At 38.3% G+C, this 27262-nt stretch overlaps 1 protein-coding gene across 1 annotated transcript in view; it reads left to right on the top strand.

Annotated features, from left to right (window-relative positions):
- Nucleotides 1-27262, top strand: part of PTPRZ1 (protein tyrosine phosphatase receptor type Z1) — a 142858-nt gene that overhangs the window by 29301 nt on the left and 86295 nt on the right. The window contains 1 exon segment of the mRNA XM_031552126.1: nt 11687-11752. Within this exon segment, the coding sequence (XP_031407986.1) occupies nt 11687-11752 (66 nt within the window).

Here is a 27262-nt window from a genome sequence, read left to right as displayed (position 1 = left end):
TATAGTTTAAAGAAAAATTATTAAAAATTAAATTTTTTTGTTACTTATATGTTAACAATATTGTATGTTTTATAAAGCCTAATCCAAAAGTAATGCCTCCTATTTTTTTCTGTTGGCCAATGACATCAGAAGTGGATACTGGTGTTACAGCAGTAGAGGTTGAACCTTCCTGCCAATATTCAGTTACGTTTTATTGCTGTGTGACAGATGGCAGCCGAAGTGCAGCCTGACAGAATGGCATCTGACATGAAAGTGTGTATGGAGCAAAGGTGCGTCACTGAATTCCTCCCCGCGGAAAAAATGGCACCCATTAACACTGACATTCATCTGTGCTTGCAGAACATCGATGGAGACCAAGCAGTGGACTTGAGCACAGTGAGGCAGTGGGTGGTGCGTTTCAGCAGTGGTGACAGCAACAGAAGGTTTACCTCTGATGGTGCAGATTTTTATAAGCATGGCACACAGGCTCTTGTCCATCGCTGGTGCAAATGCATAGGTATTGGTGGTGACTATGCTGAAAAATAGTGTTTTGTAGCTGAGAATTCACTCTATCAAATAGTGTTATTGTTGTAGTTTCCATGGAAATAAATAGGAGCCATTACTTTCAGAACAACGTTTGTGTATGCTGCCCAAGACACTCCTCTTCACTCAGTGCATCCTATGCAAGCCAAAATGTAGGATGCCCATGTTTAATGGGTTTCTCTATTAAGTCCATACTGGCTTCTGCTTAAGTGATACTTTTTGGATTCACATTTATGTTGTTTCTCTATCCTTTGTCTTGTTGAATCCTTTGGGCATTTTATATATGGTAATTGAAATTGCACTGTTTTGTTACTATTCTGTTACATTGTGCTGCTTATTTCATCATGCTGTCCTTAACTGATTCAGTTGACTTTTCTTTGCTCGACTTGGTAGTATAGCCATGTTAATATATTCCTATTATTAAAACTCCTTGTTTGCTTTGGTATAGTCAGAGTATGCCTCTCCTCTCCTCTCCTCTCCTCTCCTCTCCTCTCCTCTCCTCTCCTCTCCTCTCCTCTCCTCTCCTCTCCTCTCCTCTCCTCTCCTCTCCTCTCCTCTCCTCTCCTCTCCTCTCCTCTCCTCTCCTCTCCCATCCCTCCTCCAGCCTGTTAATTAATGTCTTTACCAGGATTTTAGCATTGTACACCCACAACAAGAGCAGATATTTGTTTATCAAGGGCTTTGAGACTCTCTAAGACCCTAGAGTGGGAGTTCAGTGTTCAGTCTCCCTTTGGAGAACTAATTCTTCATCACTTAAGAGCTCCAACTCCTTAGTTCTGTCGGGAGAACTGATCCAAACCAGCAAATAGCTTTGGCAGTTGAATTCCCAATGTGGTAATGGCTTTGTCAGCAACCTACAAGTTAACAAGTCACTTTAGGTGCACTGAAATCTATTTACAAGATTTTAGTATGCACAAGCCATTAACTCACTACACATTTTTAGATAATGTTTTCCTCTAATTCTGATTGTAGTTAATTGACAGTACAGTTAATTACTCTATTAATTGGCAATTAAAATCATTTAATCTTGGTAGATGAGTAATTGAAATTAACTGAAAACAAATTTGTTAGTTAGAAATTCTGTATTTAATTTCTATGTCTTACAGTGTTTAGTTTGTGGTTAAAAAAATTGCCTATGAATCATAATGACATTGTCAGGCATACTGATTTTAGTTTCAAAGATTTAATTTCTTACTGCTAGAAAGTCATAGTCAATTTGCAGTCAGTTATTGAGTGTTGACAGCTGACTGCCATAATATATGAACTTTCAGTTGTATTGAACTAATCTGAACCTGGAGAGAGAATTGCCTCAATGGGATTTTCAGTTCAAACCGTGTTATACACTCAGTGTAGGATTGCAAGTAACAAGAGGTCAGAACCTCCATTTTGTGGTTCAGTGCACAAATTAAGGCTTTTCATGAAGTGCCACCACCACCTGAGACCTGGGAAAAGGCTCTTTACTGCCTTAGTGAAAAGTTGGATTATACTGGGAAATGGTTATTGCAGTAAGGGGAAATTTCATATTTACAATGGTTGATTAAAACATGTATCTATCATCTTATAGGGCTATTATTTCCTCATGTGTGTCAAACCTTGCTCTACTGGGCTTATGTCCGGAGACAGAATTCAGCAAGCATAAAGGGCTACTCTGTAATTAATGTCTCCTATTTTATTTTATTGGCCAGTGATATCAGAAGTGGATACTGGTGTTACGGCAGTAGAGGTTGAACCTTCCTGCCAATATTCAGTTACGTTTTATTGCTGTGTGACAGATGGCAGCCGAGGTGCAGCCTGACAGAATGGCATCTGACATGAAAGTGTGTATGGAACAAAGGTGCGTCACTGAATTCCTCCCCGCGGAAAAAATGGCACCCATTAACACTGACATTCATCTGTGCTTGCAGAACATCGATGGAGACCAAGCAGTGGACTTGAGCACAGTGAGGCAGTGGTGACAGCAACAGAAGGTTTACCTCTGATGGTGCAGATTTTTATAAGCATGGCACACAGGCTCTTGTCCATCGCTGGTGCAAATGCATAGGTATTGGTGGTGACCATGCTGAAAAATAGTGTTTTGTAGCTGAGAATTCACTCTATCAAATAGCGTTATTGTGCTCTTTATATTTGTTGTAGTTTCCATGGAAATAAATAGGAGGCATTACTTTCAGAGCAACCTATGTATATGGAAAGAACATAAAGTATATGAACTAGCAAAACAGGCTCTATTTTTTTCTGAAATCATAAAGCTATATTCTGTTTTCTATTACTGCTACATGAAATGTAGATAAATTCGATCTTAGGAGATTGGAAGGTAGAGGTGTATACCTGTATAATGGTGTAACATTCTGTCTGCACTCACATGGGCCTTGTGTAACTTCCCTGGCAGATTTACCTCTCCTCTCCAAGATGAAGAGTGTATAGTTTAAATACAAATGAACAAGGTACATGATGAGGTAAATGACTACATTGATCATGCAAAATGTCTGACACTCTCCTGAGTCCCCACTGCCAAACATTAACTGAATTCTGAATGTATCTCTGAAGTTCTAGTTTTGGGAGTGATATAGGGCAGAACTAGAATGGGCTTCCTGTTTCCATCATGGTACTGCTTTGTACATATATGAAATCTAAGACAGAATTTGACCTCAGAAGTACATCAAATGATAAATGAAGTGTAGATAATAAGGCATAGAAAAGAATTTAAAAATGAGATTGAGAAAGGAAATTTGAAGAAAATTTATTTTAAAATGGCATGATTTTATTTTATTTGATATCTCACACATTTTATCAAAATATCTGATGGGAAAAACCAAGAATATTACTGTAGATAGCTACAACAAACAAACACTTCCAGGAGCCATCAATACATCTTTTTGTTTTCAGCAGTATCTGAAAATAACAACATTATAGAGTAGAATAGAATAGTGTACCATACTCATTCATGGTTGGTGAAGCAGAGGACCAGATACTGACAACTTGCTTTTCAAAAGGAGTAAAACATGCTGACTAGCAAGAGCCTAGCAGGAGCCCTCAGTGCCTGGATTATTGAAAATACAACTTTGGTGCGAAGCTCTCCTCGCATTGTGTAAAAGTTGGCAAAACATAGAGGAATGCCCAAATGCACTCACTTCCCTCTGTAGTTGCCATTCTTCCATAAAGCCTGTAAAACCCAGGATTACACTTGGATTCCTTGAGGAGTTTCAATATATTCCTCCTTTTTTTTGTTTGGTGGTTTGTTGGGTTTTTTTGGTCCTTTTTAAATTTAATATGACATCTTTCCCCAAAGAATCCATAGGATGACAGAAAAATGTAGGTTGATTCATATGTTTCATTTCATTAAATATTATTCTATATTCTAGAGAAGAGGACCTCTTATTTTTTTGCAAAAAAATAGGCACATGCATTAAGTGCCATTGAAGAGTGTCATGCAAATAAAACTACATTATCATTGCTATAAACATTTAAGGAAAGTCCAGTTCTGCTCAGTTCTCTCTTTTCCTACTTCTCTAGTAGTGCTAACAGAAGTAAATTCATTTTAAAACTAAATGCCTGTAGTTTCACTGACCTGGTTGAATTTTTGTTTATTCGCGTCTGGCCTGGATTTTTTCCTAGCTTTTTTTTAATGTGATTCTGTTAATTTACATGTGTAGCACTATAAGATCAAGTGGGTTCAAGGAGAAGAGTCTGAATGGAAGCAATTGTATAAAAGTGTATTCCAGGAGGCACAGCTTGATCCCTGCGTTTTAATAGAATTTCCCACCTCTATCATAAGACCCAATTTGCCTCACTGCAATAATTGAACATTCGTGGTACATCTTCAGGAAGATTACATTCTTCCTAAGTCTCTTCTGGTTTTCTTTTTAGATACCTAAAATTTGCTAAACATCCTTCAGCAGCAGGCCAGTCATCCAGGATTCCTGGGTTACTTTTGTATGTAGCCCAAGAGCTTCATAGAAAAGATACCAGTTCCCTACCTAAACACTCTGTTGTCTACTTGGTTTCAACGAGCTGGCACTTGAAAGCTACTTGGACTCTTAGTGAAGCCTTAAAACTTAATATAATCGATGCTTCATCTGACTGCTAATAGTTGTGTAGGAAGCTGAAGTCTGTCAGACCATTTTAATGTCCAGATATACAAGATTACAAATGGAAGGATACATCTAACATACGCTATTACTTTGCCAGTAGTCACCACGAAAGCAGAAGCAGCAAGTTTAAGCAGTTTGGTCATATTCTGTGGTATTTTGAGCTCACTCCCACTTTCCACTTGCTGGTAAAAACAATAGAGCATTCTGTAAACTCCAGGCATGTAAAACTGCAATAGAGTAGAACACAAACTGGTCAAACTGGAGTCCTTGTTAGAATCATAGAATCTTCAATGTTGGAAAAGACCCACAGGATCACGCAGTCCAACCATCCACCTATCACCAATAGCTCTCATTAAACCACATCCCTCATCACAATGTCCAAATGTTCCTTGAACACCTCCAGGGTCGGTGATTCCACCACCGCCCTGGGCAGCCCATTCCAGTGCCTGACCACTCTTTCAGAGAAGTAGTATTTCCTAACGTCCAGCCTGAATCTCCCTGGTGCAGCTTGAAGCCATTCCCTCTAGTCCAATCACTGTTACACATGAGAAGAGGCCGACCCCCAGCTCACTACAACCTCCCTTCAGGTAGTTATGGAGAGCAATAAGGTTTCCCCTGAGCCTCCTCTTCTCCAGACTGAACAATCCCAGCTCCTTCAGCGCTCCTCATAAGGCCTGTGCTCCAGATCCCTCACCAGCTTTGTTGCCCTTCTTTGAACCCGCTCCAGGGCCTCAATGTCTTTCTTGTAGTGAGGGGCCCAAAACTGGACACAGTACTCGAGGTGCGGCCTCACCAGACCTGAGTACAGGGGGACCTTGTTGCTTTTGTATATAGAGATGCACTGGAAAACTGTGGTTAAATGTGATTTACAAACCGTAGTTCATACCATAGGTATTATCCTTTTAAAGGATTGCTTGCTTAATGATAGCTACTTTTCAATTAAACTCATCAGTCTTTTTTTTTTTTCTTCTTTTCCACATTTTAATACAATCTGTATTAGTAAATGCACATTCTTAGTAAGTACACACAATTGTCACCTTTCAAGAGGAGTTCTGTTTTGGCTTCATATTTGTTGCACAGAAAGTTTCACTTTTCAGTCTGTATCAGTGAGCAGCCTACACTCCAGCATGATGAAGAGAACTGACTCTCTTTATAGATACCTTAAAATGTATCTATGAACTAAAATAAGCCTACCCAGAAGGAACTGTGGGTAAAAAAATACGATTTTAAATTTCTCTAGGGCTGTCAGAATTCTCAGGCCCATCTTGACAAAAGATTTAGACACTTTGACTTTCTGGGAGAAAGAATATATTAAATGGTAGAAATGGGCTATAAAATCATCTTGGTGTTTTTAGGGTTTTACAGATGATATTAACAAATTGAACAAATCCTTAAAAGAGACGTTATTTAGACAAATGTAGCTCATTATCTCAAAGGGATTGATAGGTTACTGTGCTCCGAATCTTTTCATTAATCTGTCAGCATAAATCAAGAATTATTGAAGTCAAGAAAACGAAACTACACCATCATAAGATGCTGAAAAGTATACAAATGGGTGCTGAGACTTTCTGTCAGCAGAAGGAGCTAAAATAAGGACATGATTATTGAGGAAACGCTCTATTTATCAATAGAAGTGATCTTGCATAGTTTTAGTTTTGTTTAAGATTGTTTGTTTTTTGAAGTAGAATGTATAATTAAAGCCTTTTAATCTATTTATTGGATTTTTTTTTTTAATATGTGAGAAGCATTAAGCATCTATTTTCCTAATGACATGTAGCTTTTTTAAAGAAAAAATATTATGTCAGCTGTGCATTTTGTCTTCCTCTCTGACTTTTTTGTGGGATCTTTGCCCAGTGTCCCACTTTTAAGCCACTAGCTACATGCATATCCCTAAGCTATTTCAGCTATTCTTTTCTTCTTAATTTCATCTTTGTTCTTATCATACTATTTCAATTTGTGTTTCAACCTAACTCTTCTCCAGTGTCTTAGTCTAAAAATGTGACTTTCTAAATGTCTTATGTTCTTTAAAAGTGTTGTTGAAGAGCAAAAAGAGTAGATCAAGTAGAGCATAAAGTCATAGCTACATTACTGTATTTGGATGAGTAGCATCCAAGGCATTCACTTTTAGACATAAATTTGTTCACCTTGAGAGCCTTCTGTGGTTTTAGGTCAGTCTTTGCAGAAGGAAACATAAATCTGGATGCTTCGTTCTTTGTCCTTCTGAACAGCTTGCTGAGTGTCTGGGCAAGCTCTCAGATGCTCATATGTATTTGAATAAATTACAAATACATATTTGAATAAAAATTTGAAGAATGTTTTGCTAGGTCAAGCCACTTTTCTGATAACACCTTGCAACAGGCAGTAGCAAATGTTGAGGTAAGTACATTAAAATAAATATGTAATGATAATTTTCCAGTATAATCCTCCCAGTTTTATCAGTGTTTGGTTCAGGGACATAGTGATCCAAAAGCGGTATCATTCTGTTTAAGAGGTGTTTGTGTTTGTGGATTTCTCATTTACAGATTTTTGTAATCTATTCCAAACTTGTATAAGCTTCTAGTATTGACAACACCCAGTTTGTGCAGTGTCAATAATGTAAGTGTATGTAGGGGAGATAACATAAGGCACAATTTTGTTTAAAATGAGAATTTCTGTATTTCATATTTCTCAAAGAGAAAATTAGCACGTTTTCAGTGATTGCTTACATCCTTATCATAGAATTAGGAAGTATTACTTTTCAGAAAGGGTGGTCAGGCACTGGAATGGACTGCCCAGGGAGGTGGTGGAATCGCCGACCCTGGGGGTGTTCAAGGAAAGACTGGATGTTGTGTTGAGGGACGTGGTTTAGTGGGAGCTATTGGTAATAGGTGAACGGTTGGACTGGATGATCTTTTAGGTCTTTTCCAACCTTGGTGATTCTATGATTCTATGATTCTATGAGTCATAGAATCATAGAGTGGCCTGGGTTGAAAAGGACATCAAAGTTCATCTAGTTTCAACGCCCTGCCATGGGCAGGGTCACCAACCATTAGACCAGGCTGCCCAGAGCCACATCCAGCCTGGCCTTGAATGCCTCCAGGGATGGGGCATCCACAACCTCTCTGGTCAGCCCATTCCTTGTTGGAACCCAGGGCGTTTCTATGCTCTTCCTCAATATAAGAACCACAAATCCAATCCTATCCATGTAGATTGAAATTTGTATTGATTTTAATGCCAGTATGTGACTGTAATGTGTTGCCATTGTCCATTACTCTCCTTGTTCCTCAGTTCGATCTGGGGACAGGAGAAAAAATAGTGAGTGACTTGTGACTTCCTAGGACCAAGCAACGTTGGCAACTTGAGTGAAGAGTTGAGTGCCTACCTCTACTTTACACACAGAGCCTTGTTTGTAGAAAATCTTATATCTAAATGTGTCTCAGCTTCCATAAATAAAACAGAATCTCATAAATGGAAGCTTTGTTGGCAATGCAGCAAAGAAGTTCAGATTGTAGTTTAGGGTTAGCAAGGGCTAAACCACAGGAGATTGTCCCTTTGTTCTTTTGGGTCTAGCAACTGGTATCTTGACACCACCTTGGCAAAAAGGACAGGTATAAAGACCTGGTAAAATTATAGCAGCCTGCTCTAAAATTACAGATTACCCCCTGTATCCTGCAAAGCAAAGCAGCATATTGAGTGTGGCATCCCCAAACACACTTTGTGTCTCAGGAACTGTACTCTCAGTACACTTTTCTCTCAGCCTGAGGAGCAGGGTCTCTGGAAGGCACTGTGGCTTGTTGCCTCAGCATCTTTCACAGGATTTCTCCTGACAAAAATCAGAGATTCAAAGTTCCATTTCCATTTCTTTTAAATTTTTTCTGTGCTTTGTTATCCCAGCACAGAGTGTCAAATCAAGATTTCATTCACAGACATTTATTTTAATCTTTAAAGCTATTCATTTTTTACCTTTACATATGATGAATAAATACACACTGAGGTTCTGAATGCTTCATTCATAGAAGTAAATCAAAAGCAACTTGACTAAGGCCCATAAATGCAAGAGAGACATCAAACTCATGTTTAGAAGAAGAAAACCTGGATACTTATACCTTTTAGATGGAAAAAATACCTACAAGATCTTATTACTCCCAGCTCTATGGTTTAACCAGAAACCCATCTTCTCTGTTTTCTCTCTGTGACTGAGCATGAGACGAGGTCAAGAACAAATAGGTTGGTCCAGCTGCCCCTCGCAAACACTGTGCTGTGGTTTAACTTGGCAGGCAGCTGAACACCACACAGCCCTTCACTAACTCACTCCCCTGCTCCCTGTGGGATGGAGGAGAGAATCAGGAAAAAAAGTAGAAGTCATAGCTTGAGATAAAAACTATTTATTAAGACAGGAAAGGAAGAGAAAAATAACAGTAACGATTACATATATATGTGTATATATATATTTACAAAAGAAGTGATGCACAATGCAGTTGCTTACTGCCAGCTGACTGATGCCCAGCCAGTCCCTGAGCTGCAGCTGGCCCCCCCAGCCCATTCCCCTCAGTTTTACTGTTTTGTCACATGATATCATAAGGTATGGAACAGCCCTTTGGTCAGTTTAGATCAGTTGTCCTGATTCCGCCCCCTCCCAGCTCCTTGTGCCCCCTCACTGGCAGGGCAATACAATAAACTGACACTGGCTCTATGCAGCATTTAATGATTTAATGATATCCTGGATGTCTCCCTGACGTACATAGGAAGATAACCATAGACAGCTGAAACACGATCTCACAACTGCGCTGTCTTGCACTATGAATAAATCAATAGTCTTTGGAAACATGTTCAACAACCTCCTGAAAGCAGAGGAGAACATAAAGGATTTTTTTTTGCTTCATAAAACAACACCTCAAGCAGTAGAATTCAGACTATTTTGTGTACCAGCTGAAGAAGTGGTCAGCATCACAAGAGCCATGCTGATTCTTGAGATGATTAAAAGTTCAAGTATCAGTATTGTAGATTTACATATAAAACCACAAGACTTTTGTGAAGGCTTTCTTATGAATACCATACAAATTTAAATTACACATTAGGAACTTAAATACATTATTTAAATAGAGGTACCTGCTGTCATATTCCAAAAGAAAAATGGTTTTCAAGTTGTTAACTCTAAAACCGTTTCCTCCTAGTTGGTCTCTGTACTCTCAGCTGATCATTGTTTACACAGCAAGGCTTCATACCGTGCATGGTGAGGTTTTCCCAGGGAAAGTAGTGGAGTTCATTGCAGGAAGTGCTGCATGTGCTTGTCCCCGTACATTCCTATAGAAACACACACTTTTTCCTGACATCCCTCATTCCTCAATTGCTCCCTTCCCCAAATGAAATTTAATTTTCTTCCTCCACTTTGTCACCCGTGTAACAGAAAGAGGCACTCCCAAGACAACGGGTAATCACTGTCTGTGAGCGGGCTGTGGAGGGACTGCGGTAGCACAATATGTGAATGGCAGAGGAGAGAAGCTGTATGAACTCCTAAGGTCTCCTGGCATTTATAAAGACTTTCCGTAAGATTTACTGGGTCTGTAAGTGTGTAATGCACCAAAAAAAGTGAACCTTGCCCCTTTTTTTCTTGCTCATTGAAGCTATCGCTCCTTGTCCATCAGGGCTTCATGAGGAGTTTAAAAAGTGGTGGGACGCTCTCACGCCCAAACCCTGCGCACTTAGCATATGAATGCTCCAGCGATTGTTTGAAGTAACAATTAGGAGGACAATGGATAAAGGAGGAAACTGGAGACAGCAACTAACACCTGTGAATCAGAACTTAAACAGCTTTCTTTTACATAATTAATTAAAGATGCAGGCACAATGCACGCTGACTTGAAAACATAGTCCAAAGATAATTCCCGTGCACATGAGGCCCTTTGCCTCTGCTTTCGGTTCTGCTATTCACGTGGGAGGGTTGTTCTTTTTGTAGAAATCTTAGTCGTGACTGAATGTTGCTAAGTGTTGCAAGGGTGTTTTTTGATGGGGAGGAAGAAAGAGAAAAGAAAAACATTGAAAAGGAATTCCAATTTCATGGAGGTTGCAGATGAATTTATTAAAATACGCGGACTTCAGAAAATCATTCTAAAGCACAGAAGAGTGCTAACCTTCCAAATAGCAATTGTGATTTAATGCACTATAAGCAGTGCTACAGACTTGTTCCTATTAAAGAAAAATAAATGGATGTTATACTTCTGTTTCATGAAATTGTATATATTGCAGAATGTGAGCAAAATTCCATGGCATTTTCTCAAGGAGACAATCCATATGTGTGCTCAATGTGTTCATATGCAATTATTTCTTAAATGGGTTATATTGTGCCTCTTCAGAGCAGTATTTAATGAAACTTGTGAAGATATTATTACTCTAGAAATTGCCAAAGAAATCTCCAATTTGCATATAATAATAAGTATTATGGGGCACATTCTTCTATGTGCATGCATCAGCAGTGTTGCTAGAATTATTCCAGCAAAGAGCACAACGGTGAAGGTTATTCAGTAGTCAGAAAAAAAATCAATTTATACAGTCAGTCTCTCTAGAGAAAAACAATGTTATAAAAAGTATCTAATATCTAACTTTTCTCAGTAGGGTTTATGGAGATACACACACATTAGTTACAGTGCTGATGCTAGTCTGCAGCAAAATTTTTGAATATTTCTTTATTATCTTTAAATGGCATCAATGATATAGAGAAAAACTGTGAAGTCTAACTATACTGAAGTTGAAATTCAGCTTTCCTTGACTTTCGAGTAATTTAGACTGGTTCTTTCTGAAGGACATCACAGATGACGTCAAGTGTAAAGCTAAAAGTTAAGAACTGAATAACAAACAAGATTCAGATGAACTGAAAAAACACATAAAATACACATTGTTTTGTTTGTGACCTTTATATGATACAATACAAATGGTATTTGTATTCCAGTCAACCAGTTCTTACAGTTTGAAGTTCAAAATAAGGACTAAGTAAATCATATATTCCCACAGTTATCTTCTTGGACTTGAGAGGGTCATCTATATGTCATGTTCCTATTAGCCTCTATTTTTAATATTGTAAATTCATTGCTATTTTGCAGATTTGGTATACGGATACTACAGACAGCAGCGGAAGTTGACTGAAGAAGTGGATTGGTCATATACAGGTAAACAAAACTTTCTTACCAAAGAACTTACTTTGCTTTCATATCTTCACGTTCATTCTGATAACTTCAAGAGCCTGTTTTGTGTATCTACCATCTACCGTATGCCTAAACAATTCTTGAAGTAAAAATGTAGAAAATGGATTCTCAAAAATTACAGCAATTTTACAGCAGGAGAGATTATGCTTCCTATGTCTGTGACTTCTGGAAAAAGCCTTAAAACCTTAAACTTGACACTTTGATGAAGGCTGGGCCTTCATTGTTAAGTTCTCTTTTGTCATCTGAATACTTCTATTCGGGTAAGTCTGAAAAGCACACAGAAAGGCTGAAACAATGTGCAGTGCATTTTGTGGGTGAGAATATAACCATATATTGCATATGAACTTCTGTGCTTTGCTTCTGACTACTCGAGCATCCTTTCAGGTACCATGCTACTTATCCTAAAAAGTCAGTCATTAGGCAGTAAAATCTCATTTGCATGAATAAGAAAGTTATATCCTTAAATTCTGAATGAGCATTTCTTAAACATGGAAGAGCTATAGGAAATTCACAATTACCCTCCTAGACTCTTCTGTATAAGTCAAGCCACTTCCAGTAATATTGGAAAGGTAATTTTTTTTCCTAAATGATACATGTATTTTACTCAGAACATAAAAATTGTCTTCCTATGAATGTGTTCAGGTTCTTCCATTTTTAATGATTTCAGTTATTGTTTAAATAAGGACTGCCAGATTTCAGTGTTCCATATACTTGGTTCAAAATATGTTCTTGCACCTAAAGAAAATTATACCATTCTTTTTCTTTCTTTCACTCTTTTTCTCATTTTTGGGACCGTTTTTATCTTCCAGGGTAAAACATATCTAACAAGTTTTGAGCCTAGAGAGAATTGAAACAAGCTAGTCATAAACCCTTCAAAATGAGATTTATAATGAAAACTCCCACTTACACACATTTTACGGCAAAACTCAAGCATAAAATCAATCATACAATATTCTGTGTCCAAAATCCATCCGTTTTTTTATTATTAAATATTGCAGTTAGAGAAGTGCAGAGATAAGCCTCCAGGATTACAGGTGACCGGAGGGCAATTTATGAGTTTACTTTAAAGAACACTGAATGAATTTTACATAGGACATCAGAGAAGGCTAACTCAGCCCACTAGAGCATGCACCCACTGTGCAGCTGCAGCAACAGCCTCACATTATGTTTGCTGTGTGTTCTGTATAGCTGGATGTCAAAACAGCATAGACTCTGCTAGCTGGAGAACTCAGACCTGTTGTCTCACTCCTGTAATGTCTGAGATACCAGCATGTAGTCATCTCACTTTGCGTGCCTCTCCCTACTGACTTACTGCTGGCAAAGCCTTTCTCTTTAACCAGACGTATATACTCAGGTGCATATGGTGCTTGGGGACGTAAAGTGTGAGAGCCCTGCTTCAGCACTTTTCATGCAGACAGCTCCAGTTATAGAATCATAGAATCATAGAATGGCTTGGGTTAAAAGGGCCCCAAAGATCGTCTGGTTTCTGAAAACCATGTAATTTTTCAAGGTGATATATCCTAATGGAGTAGTTTCACATACTTTAATTTATATGACTCATCATCACGTTTTGATTGTTTGGTAAATGTCTAATGATGGCATAAATGTTACTGGAAACATTTTGTATTACTTCTAAGAACTCAGCTTTGATCCACAGACTTTCATGCACTTTCAAGCATGATTTTTATTATTTTTTTGTGTATGTGTTTCCTGACTTTGTGTATATTTGCACAGACAGTAGAGTATTAAAAATGTAGCCAGTGCAAGTGAACATTGTGTTTGCATCCATTTTTTCAGGAGAAATTGATTTTGAACTAGTCTACTAGTAGACATTACTTGAATAAACTTCTTTCTGTTTTTTCATTAAAGCAGTAATAGAAAATATTTTTGATGACATAACGAATATTTTTAAATAATTGTCATATACTAAAAGTGAATTCAACCATTACTGTTGTTGAAAAAACAAGTATACTGAGAAAAGGTATTTTCTCAAATCAGTTATATTGAAGTTGATGATCAGAGATCATTTAGACGTTATTTAGCTCTACAACAAAGGTTAGGCAAAAGATGCCACAAAGAAGGGTTTTTTTTCAGTGCAATTCTTTTTGATTGAGATTGTTAGTCCTGAGATTTGAGTTCTTGTTGATTTTACAATAAACAAGTTATGTGGCTTAGGGTAAAAATTGAGCTAAATTCTATGAAAAGCAAGAAATTCTGAACAGGAATTACAAAAACTGAAGAATTTTTTAAATTGAATTATGCAAATGAATAGCACATCCAGCTCAGTGTTCTTTGTCTCCTCACGACTATTAAGTTCACTTTGTGCTGCCATTAGTTATATGCTATAATGAGCCACAGTTGCCTTGTAGACACTAGCTACTCTTTCCTTGGCAAAAGGTGATTTTAATCTGAACTTTGACGTCTCTTGAGTATTCAAACATAATTTTGTGATTTGCTGGTTTTGTTTTTGTTGTTGTTGTTGTTGTTTGTTTGTTTGTTTGTTTTTGTCTTTTCCTCCAAGCAAAATGTATCTCATATTTCTCTTTTTTCTCTGGGGGTATTCTGAATGTTAGAATAAGAATTACAGAATTACAGAATCACAGAATCACAGAATGGCCTGGGTTGGAAGGATCCTCAAGGATCAACAAGTTCCACCCCCCTGCCATAGGCAGGGCCACCAACCTCCCCATTTAATGCTAGACCAGGCTGCCCAGGGCCCCATCCAATCTGGCCTTGAACACCTCCAGGGACGGGGCATCCACAACCTCTCTGGGCAGCCTGTTCCAGCACCTCAACACTCTCTCTGTAAAGAACTTCCCCCTGACATCCAACCTAAATCTTCCCTCCCTCAACTTAAAACCATTTCCCCTTGTCCTGCAGTTATCTACCCTTTCAAAGAGTTGATTCCCCTCCTGTTCAAAGGCTCCCTTTAGGTACTGAAAGGCTGCAGTGAGGTCACCCTGAACAAGCCCAGCTCCCTGAGCCTGTCTTCGTAGGGGAGGTGCTCCAGTCCCCTGATCATCTTTGTGGCTCTCCTCTGGACCCTCTCCAACAGCTCTCTGTCTTTCTTGTACTGGGGGCTCCAGACCTGGACACATTATTTGTGTTTGAAATGATTCTTGAGGATCCTATGGTCCAACTAAAGCTGCACAAAGCTTGTTCAGACCATGCCCAACTGAGTTCTGAAATTCTCCAAGGACTGAGGTATTGCAGCTGGGGCAATGTGCTCTACCTTTATTTTGAAGTTTTTTTTTTTCAATTATATAGCTGCAGTTTCTCTTATACCAACTTGTGACCATTGCCCCATGCCCTTCAACTTTGCACTGCTTGTAGATGACCTTTACGTAGCAGTAGACTTCAGCCAGCTTTCCCCTTTCCCTGTTCTTTGCACTGGTACAGACTCACCTTGAATACCATGGGCACATTTGGGCACCACAATCTAAAGACATAAAACTGAGAAAGAGAGAAAGTCCAAAGGAGGGATACAAAGACGGGGAAGGGTCTAGAGGGCAAGGTATATGAGGAGTGGCTGAGTTCCCTGGGTTTGTTCAGCCCAGAGCAGAGGAGCTGAGGGGAGATCTCATGGCAGCTGCTGCTCCTCGCAGGGAGCAGAGGGGCAGCTCTGCTCGCTGGTGACAGTGACAGGACACGAGGGAATGGCATGGAGGGGTGTCAGGACAGGATCAGGCGAGGATTAGGAAAAAGGTTATTCACCAGACTGTGGTCAGGCACTGGAACAGGGGTCATGGCAGTGAGCTGCTAGAGTTCAAGAAGAATTTCGACAACACTCTCAGAGATTAGGTCTGATTTTTGGTGGAGCAAGGAGTTGAACTTAATGATCTATGTGGGTCCCTTCCAACATGGGATATAATATGATTCTATTCTTTGATCTCCAGCCTCAGTAAACCCAGCTGCCTCAGTCTCTCCTTGTATAGGATATGCTCCAACCACCCAGCCATCTCAGTGGTCCTTAGTTTGTCAATATCTGTCTCATACTGGGTTGGAGAGAAAGTTAAAATTGCAGTCAGTATTCTAGATGTCACCTCAGTATAGGAAAATTAATTATTTTGCCGGCTGTACTGTTGCTAATGTAGCCTGGTATGTTATTGGCCTTTTTTGCTACATGCTGACACTGCTGACTCACACAAAATGCAGTATTCATCAGGAAAATTAATTATAATCTTTTCAGATAATTTTGAATAACTGTTATATCTCAGTAGTAAAACTTGACAGTGTGTAGATGCTCTTCTGACCCTTGCACCAATGCTATCCATTGTAACAGTGCCTAAACATAACGGCTTGCTGTTTTTGCTCTGATGTTGAATGTTAAACTAATCATGTTAAACTAAATATTGTTACCACTGTATGTCTAATTCAGCAGCTCCTGAAGATCTCTGCATACTATATTTTTCCACATTATTATCATTACAAAGGCAAAACCTTAGTTGACATTTGAAAGGCTATTTTTGCCACCCAGGGTTTTGGAAATTCATGCTGATGATTTCAAGTGTAGTTGCCTGCTGTTTAACTCTGAAATAAAAATGGCCTTATTTTCAGTGGTACTGAGAAAATGTAATTCTCTTCATTGTCCAAAAAGTTTTAGTGTTTTAATTTCAAATTTTGTTCTATTGTATGATAATACTGTGGCAATTCTAGTGCACATTCACTGCTCATAAAGTTTATGGGAAACTTGTTGCTCATGTCCATAAACATCCACAGGTTTACTTTGCTTTTCACTCAGCCTAAAAAGTAAGCATGCATCTACACTATCTGAACCGTGGCTCAAGAAAGCAACTTTGACATTGGTGACTGATTGTACTTATTCTGTAAGATGTCACCTGTTTCTATTACCTCAAAAATTAATACAGGTAAATTGAAAAGTTTCAGACTCTCTTCTCACCCTCGCTCTGTCTTGCCGGTTCAAATGGCCTTATTACATAAAGATGGAATCCAGGACCAAACTGAAATGTCTCCAAGAAAGACCTGGCCAAAAACTGGTGACAGATCTTACCATCAAGGGCAGGATAGAACCTTGTTCTGGGGTTGATGGTACATAATACTTTCTTTTTTCTTGCTGTCTTGCTATCATGGCAGTATCAGCAGAAAATTGTGAGGAGATTTGATCATTTTATCTCCTTCTATGAAATAAATTGCTTTGTGGTTTATATTCACAAAATATAATCAAGAGTGATGTGCAGCATCAGTTGTGACTAATAAAGGAAGGTCTGTACTCTTGGGTCCTGAGTATTTCTTCTATAAAGGATGCAGTATAATAAATCAAAATAACATGCATTCTTTTATTAACTCTTATAAAAATAGCTCTGCAGAGTCTTTTTTTTTTTCAGTAGATCTTATGCTTCAGAGGCTGCCATATCTTTTCACACATGAAAGCTCATTACTTATATTTACATCCCCCTCATCACACAGCCACTCATGGTTCCAGTGTTTTATCATTAAATTCACAGACTTATTAATTAAAAAGCCTGTCACATTATTATGGGCTTGGGAAGGCTGATGATTCAGCAACAGAAATTGCAGTGTTATGCATCTGTTCACATCAAGGAGACAAGCTGTACTAAATGAGTGAGCTACACGCTGACTGCAATGACCATAGAGAAGTGAACTTTTAAGATGTCTCAGTTTACTGACTCAACAACACAAAGCATGTTATTCAACACAATAAGAAATCCATTCAATATATCTATGGTCAGACCTTTGAATTCATATGAAGTGCTACAGTCTCATCAGCGGTCTCCATTCTTTCAGATCAGCAGAAATGATCTTTGAGCTCTATCACAGAATCACAAAACTGTAGGGATTGAAAGGGTCATCTGGAGATCATCTGGTCCAGGCCCCCTGCTGAAGCCTGGTTCCCAACAGTAGGTTGCACATGAAAGAGTCCAGGCAGGGGAAGGAGACTCCACAACCTCTCTGGTTGTGTTCCTGTGCTCTGTCACCCTCAAAGTAGAATTTTTTTTTCTCATATTCATTTGGATCTTCCTGTGTTCCAGTTTGTGATCACTGGCCTTTGTCCTGTTGCTGGGCACTTCTGATAAGATCCCCCCAGTCTTCTCTTCTCCAGGCTGAACAGCCCCAGATCTCTCAACCTTTCCTCAGAAGGAAGGTGCTCCAGGCCCCTCGTTATCTTTGTGTCTCTCAGCTGAACTCTCTCTAGTAGTTCTCTGTCCTTCTTGAATGGGAGAGGGGAGGGAACGCAGAGCTGGATAAAGTACTCCAGATGTGACCTCACCAGAAGATTGCTAGGAGGAATGATTCAGTTAATATTTCTAGGATAAAACTGAATGGAAAACTTGCAAAGATCTTTGGAAGCAGGGAAGGTAGGAAAAATGAACCCCAAATTAATGGGACTTTCAAAGTTGGGTGCACGTGGGATAGTTATGAAAAATAGCATGTTGGTATTCATATTTGGCATCTCACTGGAAAACGTCTGTTGATAAAGATTTAAGTCATCTGTTTTCCAGTTTCCTGATAAGGCCTGTTCCTTCCCCCATTTCTTTCTTTAAATGCTATAAAGAAACAAACCAGCTGCGTCATTTTCAGAAACTGCATGTCATCTATTTCTGAGCACCATCTAGATTATTCAAATGCAAGAGAGCCCATTTCTGAAGTGTAGAAATCAAAGCATGTGGTATTTGCGAAGTGTGGCACAGATGTTTTGACAAGGTCTGACCGAGGGTCACAGAGATATAGACTACCTACTAAGTAAATGTGATTTGAAATGGAAAGCTTTTACAGAATTGTTGTCTTTGGGAATACACCGAACTTAAATTAAAACAAAAAAAAAGCAGATTGTTGATTTTTCACAGTAGACTACAGCATGTGGTTAAGCCTCTTTGTCCTTCAAAAGTATCACAAAAGTATCCTCATCTATATACTCCTGAATCATTTCTCATTTACAAGCACATTCAATCTGTGCTAAAGTGGGAAGGATGTGTGCTTCACGACTGCTCACTTCCAGCACAGATGACTACTTCGATATCATCATCACTACCATATCAAGGTGATTTACAATTTCGGAAGTTTAGAGCCCTGCAAGTGATTCTTCAACAGATTATGTTTTCAGAAGGCCTTGTGTTACTCACCTGCTACAGCCCTCATGAACATTTTTACTCGTAGGGGTTTTCTACTGTGTTTATATCAGCTTTTTTTTTTCTTTTCTATTGAACTCAAATCCAATTCTGTATGTGCACTCTGCTGACCTACTGAATTAAGGGCAATAGCTATTTCTGTGCTGACAAATTTGAAGCCATTTGTGGCCTAGTTATTCCGTGGGTGAGTTGGGGTTAAAGCAGTTTTAAAACATTTGTGTATACTGTAATACATCTTTTTTTAAATGAAACAATGTATTTTTGATTTTTTTTTCAAATCCTTTAGATTGTTGGTTTTTTTCTTTCACAGAAAAAATATTTTTTCCAAACTTTTCAGGATGAGAAACTGTGGAATCCCATCATCAGTTTTCTTTTGGAGAAATTGACACTTGCTAGAAAAAAACCCTAAACGACTGAAAAATCCCGATCTTTCTAAAATTAACTTCTAGAAAAGATACTGTCAGGCCTCCCTCTGTAATGTGTAAATAATGTCACCTTCAGAGACAAAAATGCACTTCTTCTCTTCGCTACATATTCAGAGCCAGCCCAGTTGGTAGCTTTGTGGCAGGTCTCCTGTGCAGCGTTAGCATGGTAGTTGCATTTCTTTCCACCTGCTCACTGCTGCTCTGTGGGCCATGAGATTGTGAAGGTGTCAGCAATAGCTAGTTCAGGCTGCAGGCTTGCTGAAAGCAGTAGTAATTCATGTCAAGGAAGATAAATTAGCAAGAGGCAGAAATCATTGCTAATTGTACACAAAATACTTTCCATCAAGAGTCTCTGAGGAATGTTGTGTGGTGTTTATTTGTATACACTTGTTTTATATGCAATATCATGACTTGTATTGGCACATCAGCACACTTCTGAATTAAACAGGAGAATTGTACAGCTTATTTATAATGGAAAGATTCACTCTGGGAAGTTTCCCCTAAGAAGTCTATACCTTGTTTCTCTGTAACAGTAACAAGCTTTCTGCACCACACTGAAGAAATCAAAGATAACTCTAGAAGCTGCTTGAGTCCCAAATAGTATATGATTCCAGATTAAGGCTCTATGCCACTGTATTTTCCCTTGACTTCACAGCCTTTATTCCCTCTGCCTTTATTCTGTGCATGTGGTACATATGGAACTGCTGTGAACATTCAAATGCATCGTGTCTCATGGAAAAAGTCCTGCTGAAAGCTGTCAAGATCTGAAACTGTTTCTTTGCAGCAGAGCCCATAGAGTAGCTGTGCATCCACCAGATTAATCAGCTTGGCTGTCCCCTCTATTTTGTAGCCAGAATTGTAGTTCTGTTCAAATCATGTGTTTCAGCTTTAAAAAGTGCAAAAAGTTCTTTTTGCAAAAAGCCAGATCAGGGCATCTAGCTGCACAGAACTTTAGCCAGTTCCTGCCTGTTTTAGCAGTTGTGTTCTCAACTGACTCTGTATCCTTCCTGCAGAGACCTTTTTCTGCTCTCCTGTGAGAGATTGCTTTATAAGAAATTAAACTGTGGCTTAATCCAATTTTGCCTGGCAGTGATCCTGTTTTAGGAGCCACAGAAATAATTGATTGTCTTCTTCCATACATTATTATAGATGCTGTATGTCAGAGCTAAGCTGTGTTCTGTCTGAACTGGTGTTTCTCTGTCAGTGCCCTCTCTGTCAGTGAGCTTTATCTGACAAAAAACTGTCTTAACCAGAGACATTTTTAAAAAGCAGTTACAAAAAAGAAGGCATTAAAAACATAAAAGCAAAGTGTATCAAATGCAGGAAAGAGAAGGAAGAATTATTTGCATGTAAGGACTTGGAGATTTATCTTAAACATCCAACATCTCCTACCTTTGTAGGGAGTCAAATTTAGGACTTGGTTCCATGATCACAATAAGACTGACAACAATTACTTTTACTGACTTAATGAAAAAAAAAGCACACAACAAAATGCCTGCCTTGCATTACCCTGCTTCATTAACTGGAAGGAAAAAATTGAAAAAATACTGCATGCCACAGTCATAAAAATCTGCACCAGTGGTAGTGACCCACTGTTTCACAGCTGTTACAATAACATAATTGCTAAGAAAGTGTTGCCCACATAGTCCATCTTTCATTGGCCTGAGCAGATGGAATTCAGAGGGAGCCAAGTCAGGACTATATATGTGGTAGGACCTCCAACTAAAAAAAAAAAGCTAAAAATAATTTTAATGGATGACTTCCTTTGTTTTCTCACTCCATCCCCTTTCTCTATATCCATCTCACTACTATTTCCATTTGACAATTTTTGTCAAATTAGTTTATTTCTAGTCTGATGGAGTAGCTACTATTTCAGTTTCCCTTTTGCATTTTAAAGTTCTTAATTTTCCCACCCATCACCTGATTGTGTGGTGTTTTTTTGCCTATTTCTGCTTGACATTCATTAATGCCTGCATGAAATCCATTTCAGTTTGCTACTTCCTCTCGTGTTTCCAGGAGAAACTCTTTCTCCTCCCGTGTAACTGATGGAGAAAGAGCCAGGCGTGTGTTTCCCTGACTATCCTGAAGTCTCTCCCAGCTGCCTTTCCCTAAATGTCAGGGACACTCTCCAGTGTGGTTACTATGGTGCCTTCAGCTGGAATGGCTGCAAGAGTTCACAGCAGGCAGCAAATCCACTACTCATTTCATAGGAACATCTATAAGGAAGCCACTTATCTGCTATACCACAGTTAAACAGAACATACCAAGTCTGATTTTTGTTGCATGTTTTGTATAGGACTACCCCTAGTTTGGTACCATCCAAAAAATATAGACCAATTAAGAATAATGGCTTTGTCCTTCTAGTTGTTAGTACTGACGTATCTATAGATGTGTTACATGCTACCTGAGCTCATCAGCTCAGCAGGTCTATTTATAAAAAAAACCTGATGAGTTACAGCAAGATTATATTGTGCTATATTCATTAAGTACCTTCTTTAGAAGGTTTGAAAATGTTTCCTTATGATTTATGATTAAATCTGAAACACTGTCGTTAGCAAAAAAACTTTTTATATGCTTCCCTGTGTGAAAGTCAACATAAAGTACATCTTGAATCTATCCATTCAAAAACATTGAAAAACTGTGTCACTTTTTTTTTCTCTAAAAGATATAATTTACTTAATAAACAGACTCCAAAAATAAACATGAATAAAAATCTTTGCTCCAATGAGTAAGTTACCAGTAGCTTCTGTTCCAGGTAGTTTTTGCCAGGTAATTTGATTATGTTTTGCTTCAATAAATTTCTAGGTAGACTAGAAATACTCTGTATCAGATTCACTCATCATACAGAGAAGAGCTCTCAGCAACAATGTAGATTGATTTGTCCCTCTGGATCCTCAGCTTTAGCCCCTGTAAATGAAGTCAGCAGGATTTTCCACTGTGATTAAGTTCCTTTCATTGAAAGGCTTAGGTTTTTTCCTTATTAGGACCAGAAATGGACTCTTCAAATTCAACAACCTGTTGTCTTCTGTGTTTAGTTAACCAAACTCCATTTTAAAAGCAGGATTTTTTGCTCCATAGTTGCACTAAAAGTCTATCTTAGAAACTCACACTAGACATTTAAAATGTGTCCAGGTTTCCAGGCCAACTGTATGAGTGGACCATTTAGGTCATCAGGTTTCCTTGATATTTTCTTAAAGAGTTCTTCTTTTCTGTTACCAGCATTTACTTGCACTGATATCCCCATCCCATTTGTTTTTTTTAATTAACCGAAGATATTTGAGTCTCGTCCTCTTTTGATCATTTCACTAGCTTTCTTTGCTCGCCTATGATTCAGTTAAAATTTCTTTGGTGTCTTCAACGTGAGTGACTAACGTCATGCATGTAACCCAGATGAGCTCTTCCAATGGCATTGCGTAGAGACATCGGTACTTTCTTGTCTTTCCTAGAAGTTGCCTGGTTAGAGATTTAGAACACACTTGCCTTTCCATCACACTATCTGTTTACAGTCCTCTATGGTGGACTGGTGTGGTCTGATTCTTCTCTTCTCTCACGGTTTCCTGTGATGGCATTCTCATTATTAACAAGAATTCCTACTACCAGTCTCTAACTCTATGACTTTATCAATTTGATGAACTTACCCGATTTTATTACTTTGGTTATCAAGGTGAATTGCTTTTTTTCTTGTATGCTGGATCTCATTGTGATGGCATATTTTCACGTGTCATCAATAGGTATAATCAGCAGCACAGAGAGACTCAGGAGTTTTCTGTACATGCATAACCTAGTATTTCCCAATTAACACAGTTTAGCATGTTCTTCTTTTCTAATCTTTACTAAATTATTTAAACTACTGATTTGCTAGGTATGGCGGTAACCATTTTGCATGTTTACTGTTGATCCATTCAGCACAGTCACACAATTTCCAGTTTTTCAGTGACTCAATTTTTTTTCTTTTCTTTCTCCTGAGGACTTGGCTACCAGCTAAACAGCTGTCTGTCTTATCATTCGTATTCTGCAGGGATATTCAGCCTTTCTGTATCTCCACTGACTTAGTAAGCATGAGTCAATATAAAGAAGTTAGCTCATAAAGTGCTCTGTATCTGAGGCAAAATACTGCTTATGTTGAAAGTTTATTTCCTGTTCAAGCACCACTAAGTTGCAATGATATGTAGTCTTAAAATAAATGCAAGTATGAATATTAAATATTTAGCATTCTTACAAGGAGTATGTTGTTACCCACAAATCTCATTTTGATAGATTTCAGAGCAAGTAGCATTTAAATATTGCTGTGTAAGGACTACTTTTTACAACTGCAATTAACTAACTTATTTCAAAATTCTTTTTCTAACAGTTGAAACTGAAGCCAACTGAAATCAGTGAAAACATATCCATTAACTTAAAACTAAACTTTTAATCTGCCCTACCTTGTAGTCATAGACAATTTTTATCACATCATAAATGGGGCATGTTTCTACAAAAATTAAATGTGTGGATTTCAGCAGTGGTGGCATAGGTAACAGAAGTACAGGACTACATTGTAAATATTTATTCTACTTTTTATGTAGAAGTATTAAAAGAGTGAAAAAACTGGGATATTTTGGCATTCAGTGAGGAATCACTCACAACTATACACAACTATCACTGTGTGTACTCCTCATTATTTGATGCTAAAAGAGAAATTACAAACACATTAGCTTGATTCTACAAAGCTGATCATTGACATTTAATTGTCATGAAACTTCTTATTTAATATCTCACTAAAATGAATGACTTAGTTTACATTTCCCATAGCTATTGTTTCAGCCTATGGGAGTAACAGATTCAAATCAATGCCTACAACTGTAGCTTTTTCTATACAAACAAAAGTATAGAATTTTTTTTTTTTTAATTTCTGGTAGTGTGAAAATAGAAAGTAATTTCATAGTGCCTTTGAAGATATATCCAACAAAACTTCTTCCTAGATATGATATTGTTCAGTGTTTTCAATATCTTAGACAGAAGGAAGCAAATTAAAATTAGCAAATTAGGATTAGCAAATTCATGGAGGACAACATACTGGAGTTTGTAAGAATTTTGAGAACACTGTCAGAATTGGAAGCGAGCTTGATCAATGAGAGAAATGGTCAGAAACCGGTCAAGTAGAATTTATCAATACAAGGGTATTGATAAGCGCAGAACAAGCACAGAATACCTGAACTGGAAAAAAAAAAAGAAAATCAAACATATAGATGCAAAATGGGGACTGCCTGGTTAGGTGGATAAATGGCAGTTGGCTGTAATCAGAATTAACAATATGCTGCTATTGTAAAAAAAGACAATCCCATTCTGAGATGAGTTAACAAGAGTGTTGCATAAGGCATGGGAGGCAATTATTCTGCTCTACTTGTCGCCAGGGAGGTCTCAGCTGTACTTCTGTATTCATTCTGGAGCTGCACACTTGTAGAAAATATGGTGACAAATTGAGAAAAGGTCCAGAGAAAAAAATGACTGAAATGACAGGGACCTCAGAAAACCTAAACTCCTTAGGAAAAAAAAAAATTAAGGAACTAAGTTTGCTTAGAAAAAGAGTTACAATAATAGTCTTCAAATATTTGAAAGTTGTTGTAAAGTGATGGGTTGTTCTCCACTCCATTTATGTGGAAGGGATGAAATAGTTTGATTTGTGGAATGGAAGTTTTATCTGTGATATAGGGAAAAACTGTGAGAACAACGAAGCCCAGACACAGGTTGCTTAGGAAGGCTGTGGAATCCTTCTTGTTAAATCCTTTTAAAAAATGGGAAAAATAAGCAATGAGACCAGAGGAACTTTCAGTCTTACACATCTGTGATGTTTTGGAAGTATCCAGACAAACATGTTTTTAATAAGGAGAACTAGAAAAATGTGTAACTTCTCTCTTCTAAAAAAAATGGGCATTTTTTGCTTTGAAGGGCCTAGTATGAGTGGCAACCCTGCCCGTGGCAGGGCAATGGAACTAGGTGATCTTTAAGGTTCCCTCCACACCAAGACATTCTGTGATTCTGTATCTTAGTTGGAGCTGGAACCTGGAAGCATGAGGTTGCTTTATTTCATCAAGTCACCTTCTGTCTAGGTCAGGTGTTTCTTGGGCGAGTTCTTATCACCAGACCTATACGTAAAAAATGTGCTGGATTAATTTAATGCTACATGAATTATTTTGAATGGAAGTGCAGAGGGACCTAGTGCACAAGTAACTTATTTGTGAGGGGAAGAACTTCATTAACAACTCAGACTTGTTTCCAGAGCTTGTCTGATTTGTACATACCATTCAAATTTGACAAGGAAGATTTCTTGTAAGTCTGTGTTCATAATTCTTTGTGAATTTTATCAATTACTTACTCCTCTTAAGCTTCTAAATCCCATTTGCCTAAACTCATTTGCTTTGCATGGAAATTAAAACATTTTTGTTCTTCTTTGGATATTTATTGTAGACAATTTGAGATTAAATTGATTTCATTTTCTGTTCCTCTGACTACTACAAGACATGAGTCGTGCATACTCATTACTTCGTCTGACAGAAAAGCTCTGTGAAGGATACAACTGAAGGCTGACAGTGCTTTCTTCCTCATGCTACTGAGTGATCTTGAACCTACTGGGTAGCCTGAGGGCTGCATATTCTGCATTAGTATTGGTTTGAGCTTCCTCTGTGTTTTTGGGCACAGTGTGGATTAGCACAGCCTATCACTTCCTCAAACTTTCTGCAGTCCTACTGTAGCATTGCAGCCATGCTGGATCACTTCTTTAGCCAACTAATGACTTCAGGTAGATGCCCTTTATTTGTCCTAGCTTTCTTAGAAAACCTTCACTGCTTCCTTTAAGTCACACAGTGCATCACTAGGGCTCGTGCCTTTGTCCCTGGTGAATCAGTTTCCTTCATGTCAGGCTTTTTTGCTTCCTGCTTAGCTGATGAGTTCCTTGTAATATTCACAGAAGTGACTGCACTGTGGTACGGAATGAATTTGTGTCCCTGGAGGACAATGTTAAGTTTTCTTTGTGTGTCATAATGATACTATATAACAAAGCAAGAAAGTTGAATAGTTGCAAACAAAATCCACACAGTGATTGCTGATCTGGGAAAAAAAAAGTTGTAATCACTTTTTAAGTGTCAGATGTTTACTTGCATGTCATCATCTCCCTTTTGTATATACTCTTCAAAACACAAGCCACTTTATGTTTGCAGAGCAGCCCATAGCAATCACGTAATTTTGTAAGTTTTGTGCATGCTTTTATTATAAATTGGCACATTATGGGAGTACACTTAAGTAGAAGCTCCTTTAATCTAAGTCAAAATAATACAGCCATTTAGGACCTGATTCTGATTAAGCAGTCCCTTGCGGTTGCTGGGAACTGAATACACTACAATTTACAGGTTTATGCACTTGGCTAATGATTGACAGAGATGCAGTCAGAAAAAAAAAATGTCTCAGAGACTTCCCAAATATCTCTGTTCTTCCCTCTAACATCTTTCTTTAACCCAGGAAGTGGTTATTCCAGTTGTCAGAAATCACTGGCTTTTGTCTGAAATCAGAGGGCTTGCTGTCGTGTATCAGGAGCAGAGCTGTCAGGCTCTGTGTAAGGGCATCATATCCATCACCATCTCTTGGTTTTTATGGTCTTCAAAGGAAGCATCCACTGCTATTAATTAATTAAACTGAAATAAAATAGGCAGTCAAGTAATACTTTTCCACTTAGACACCCTTTTTTTTAACCTATCTGCATCTTCATCTTACATACCAGGCTCCAAAGTTGTAAGCTCCTCCATAAGCACATGAGCAGTAACTACTCCATCCAGACTCCTACAGCTCCTTTCCTCTTCCTGCAATTTGCAGTATGCTGCAATTCTTCTGCAAATTATCACAGCTCACTGAAGTTGAGGTTCCAGATACAGCATCCCTGCCTCTCAGATTAGATTATCTCTGCATTA

Source organism: Meleagris gallopavo, chromosome 1, assembly GCF_000146605.3.
Source record: "Meleagris gallopavo isolate NT-WF06-2002-E0010 breed Aviagen turkey brand Nicholas breeding stock chromosome 1, Turkey_5.1, whole genome shotgun sequence".
NCBI classification, from domain to species: domain Eukaryota; kingdom Metazoa; phylum Chordata; class Aves; order Galliformes; family Phasianidae; genus Meleagris; species Meleagris gallopavo.
This window is presented reverse-complemented; position numbering and strand designations above follow the sequence as displayed.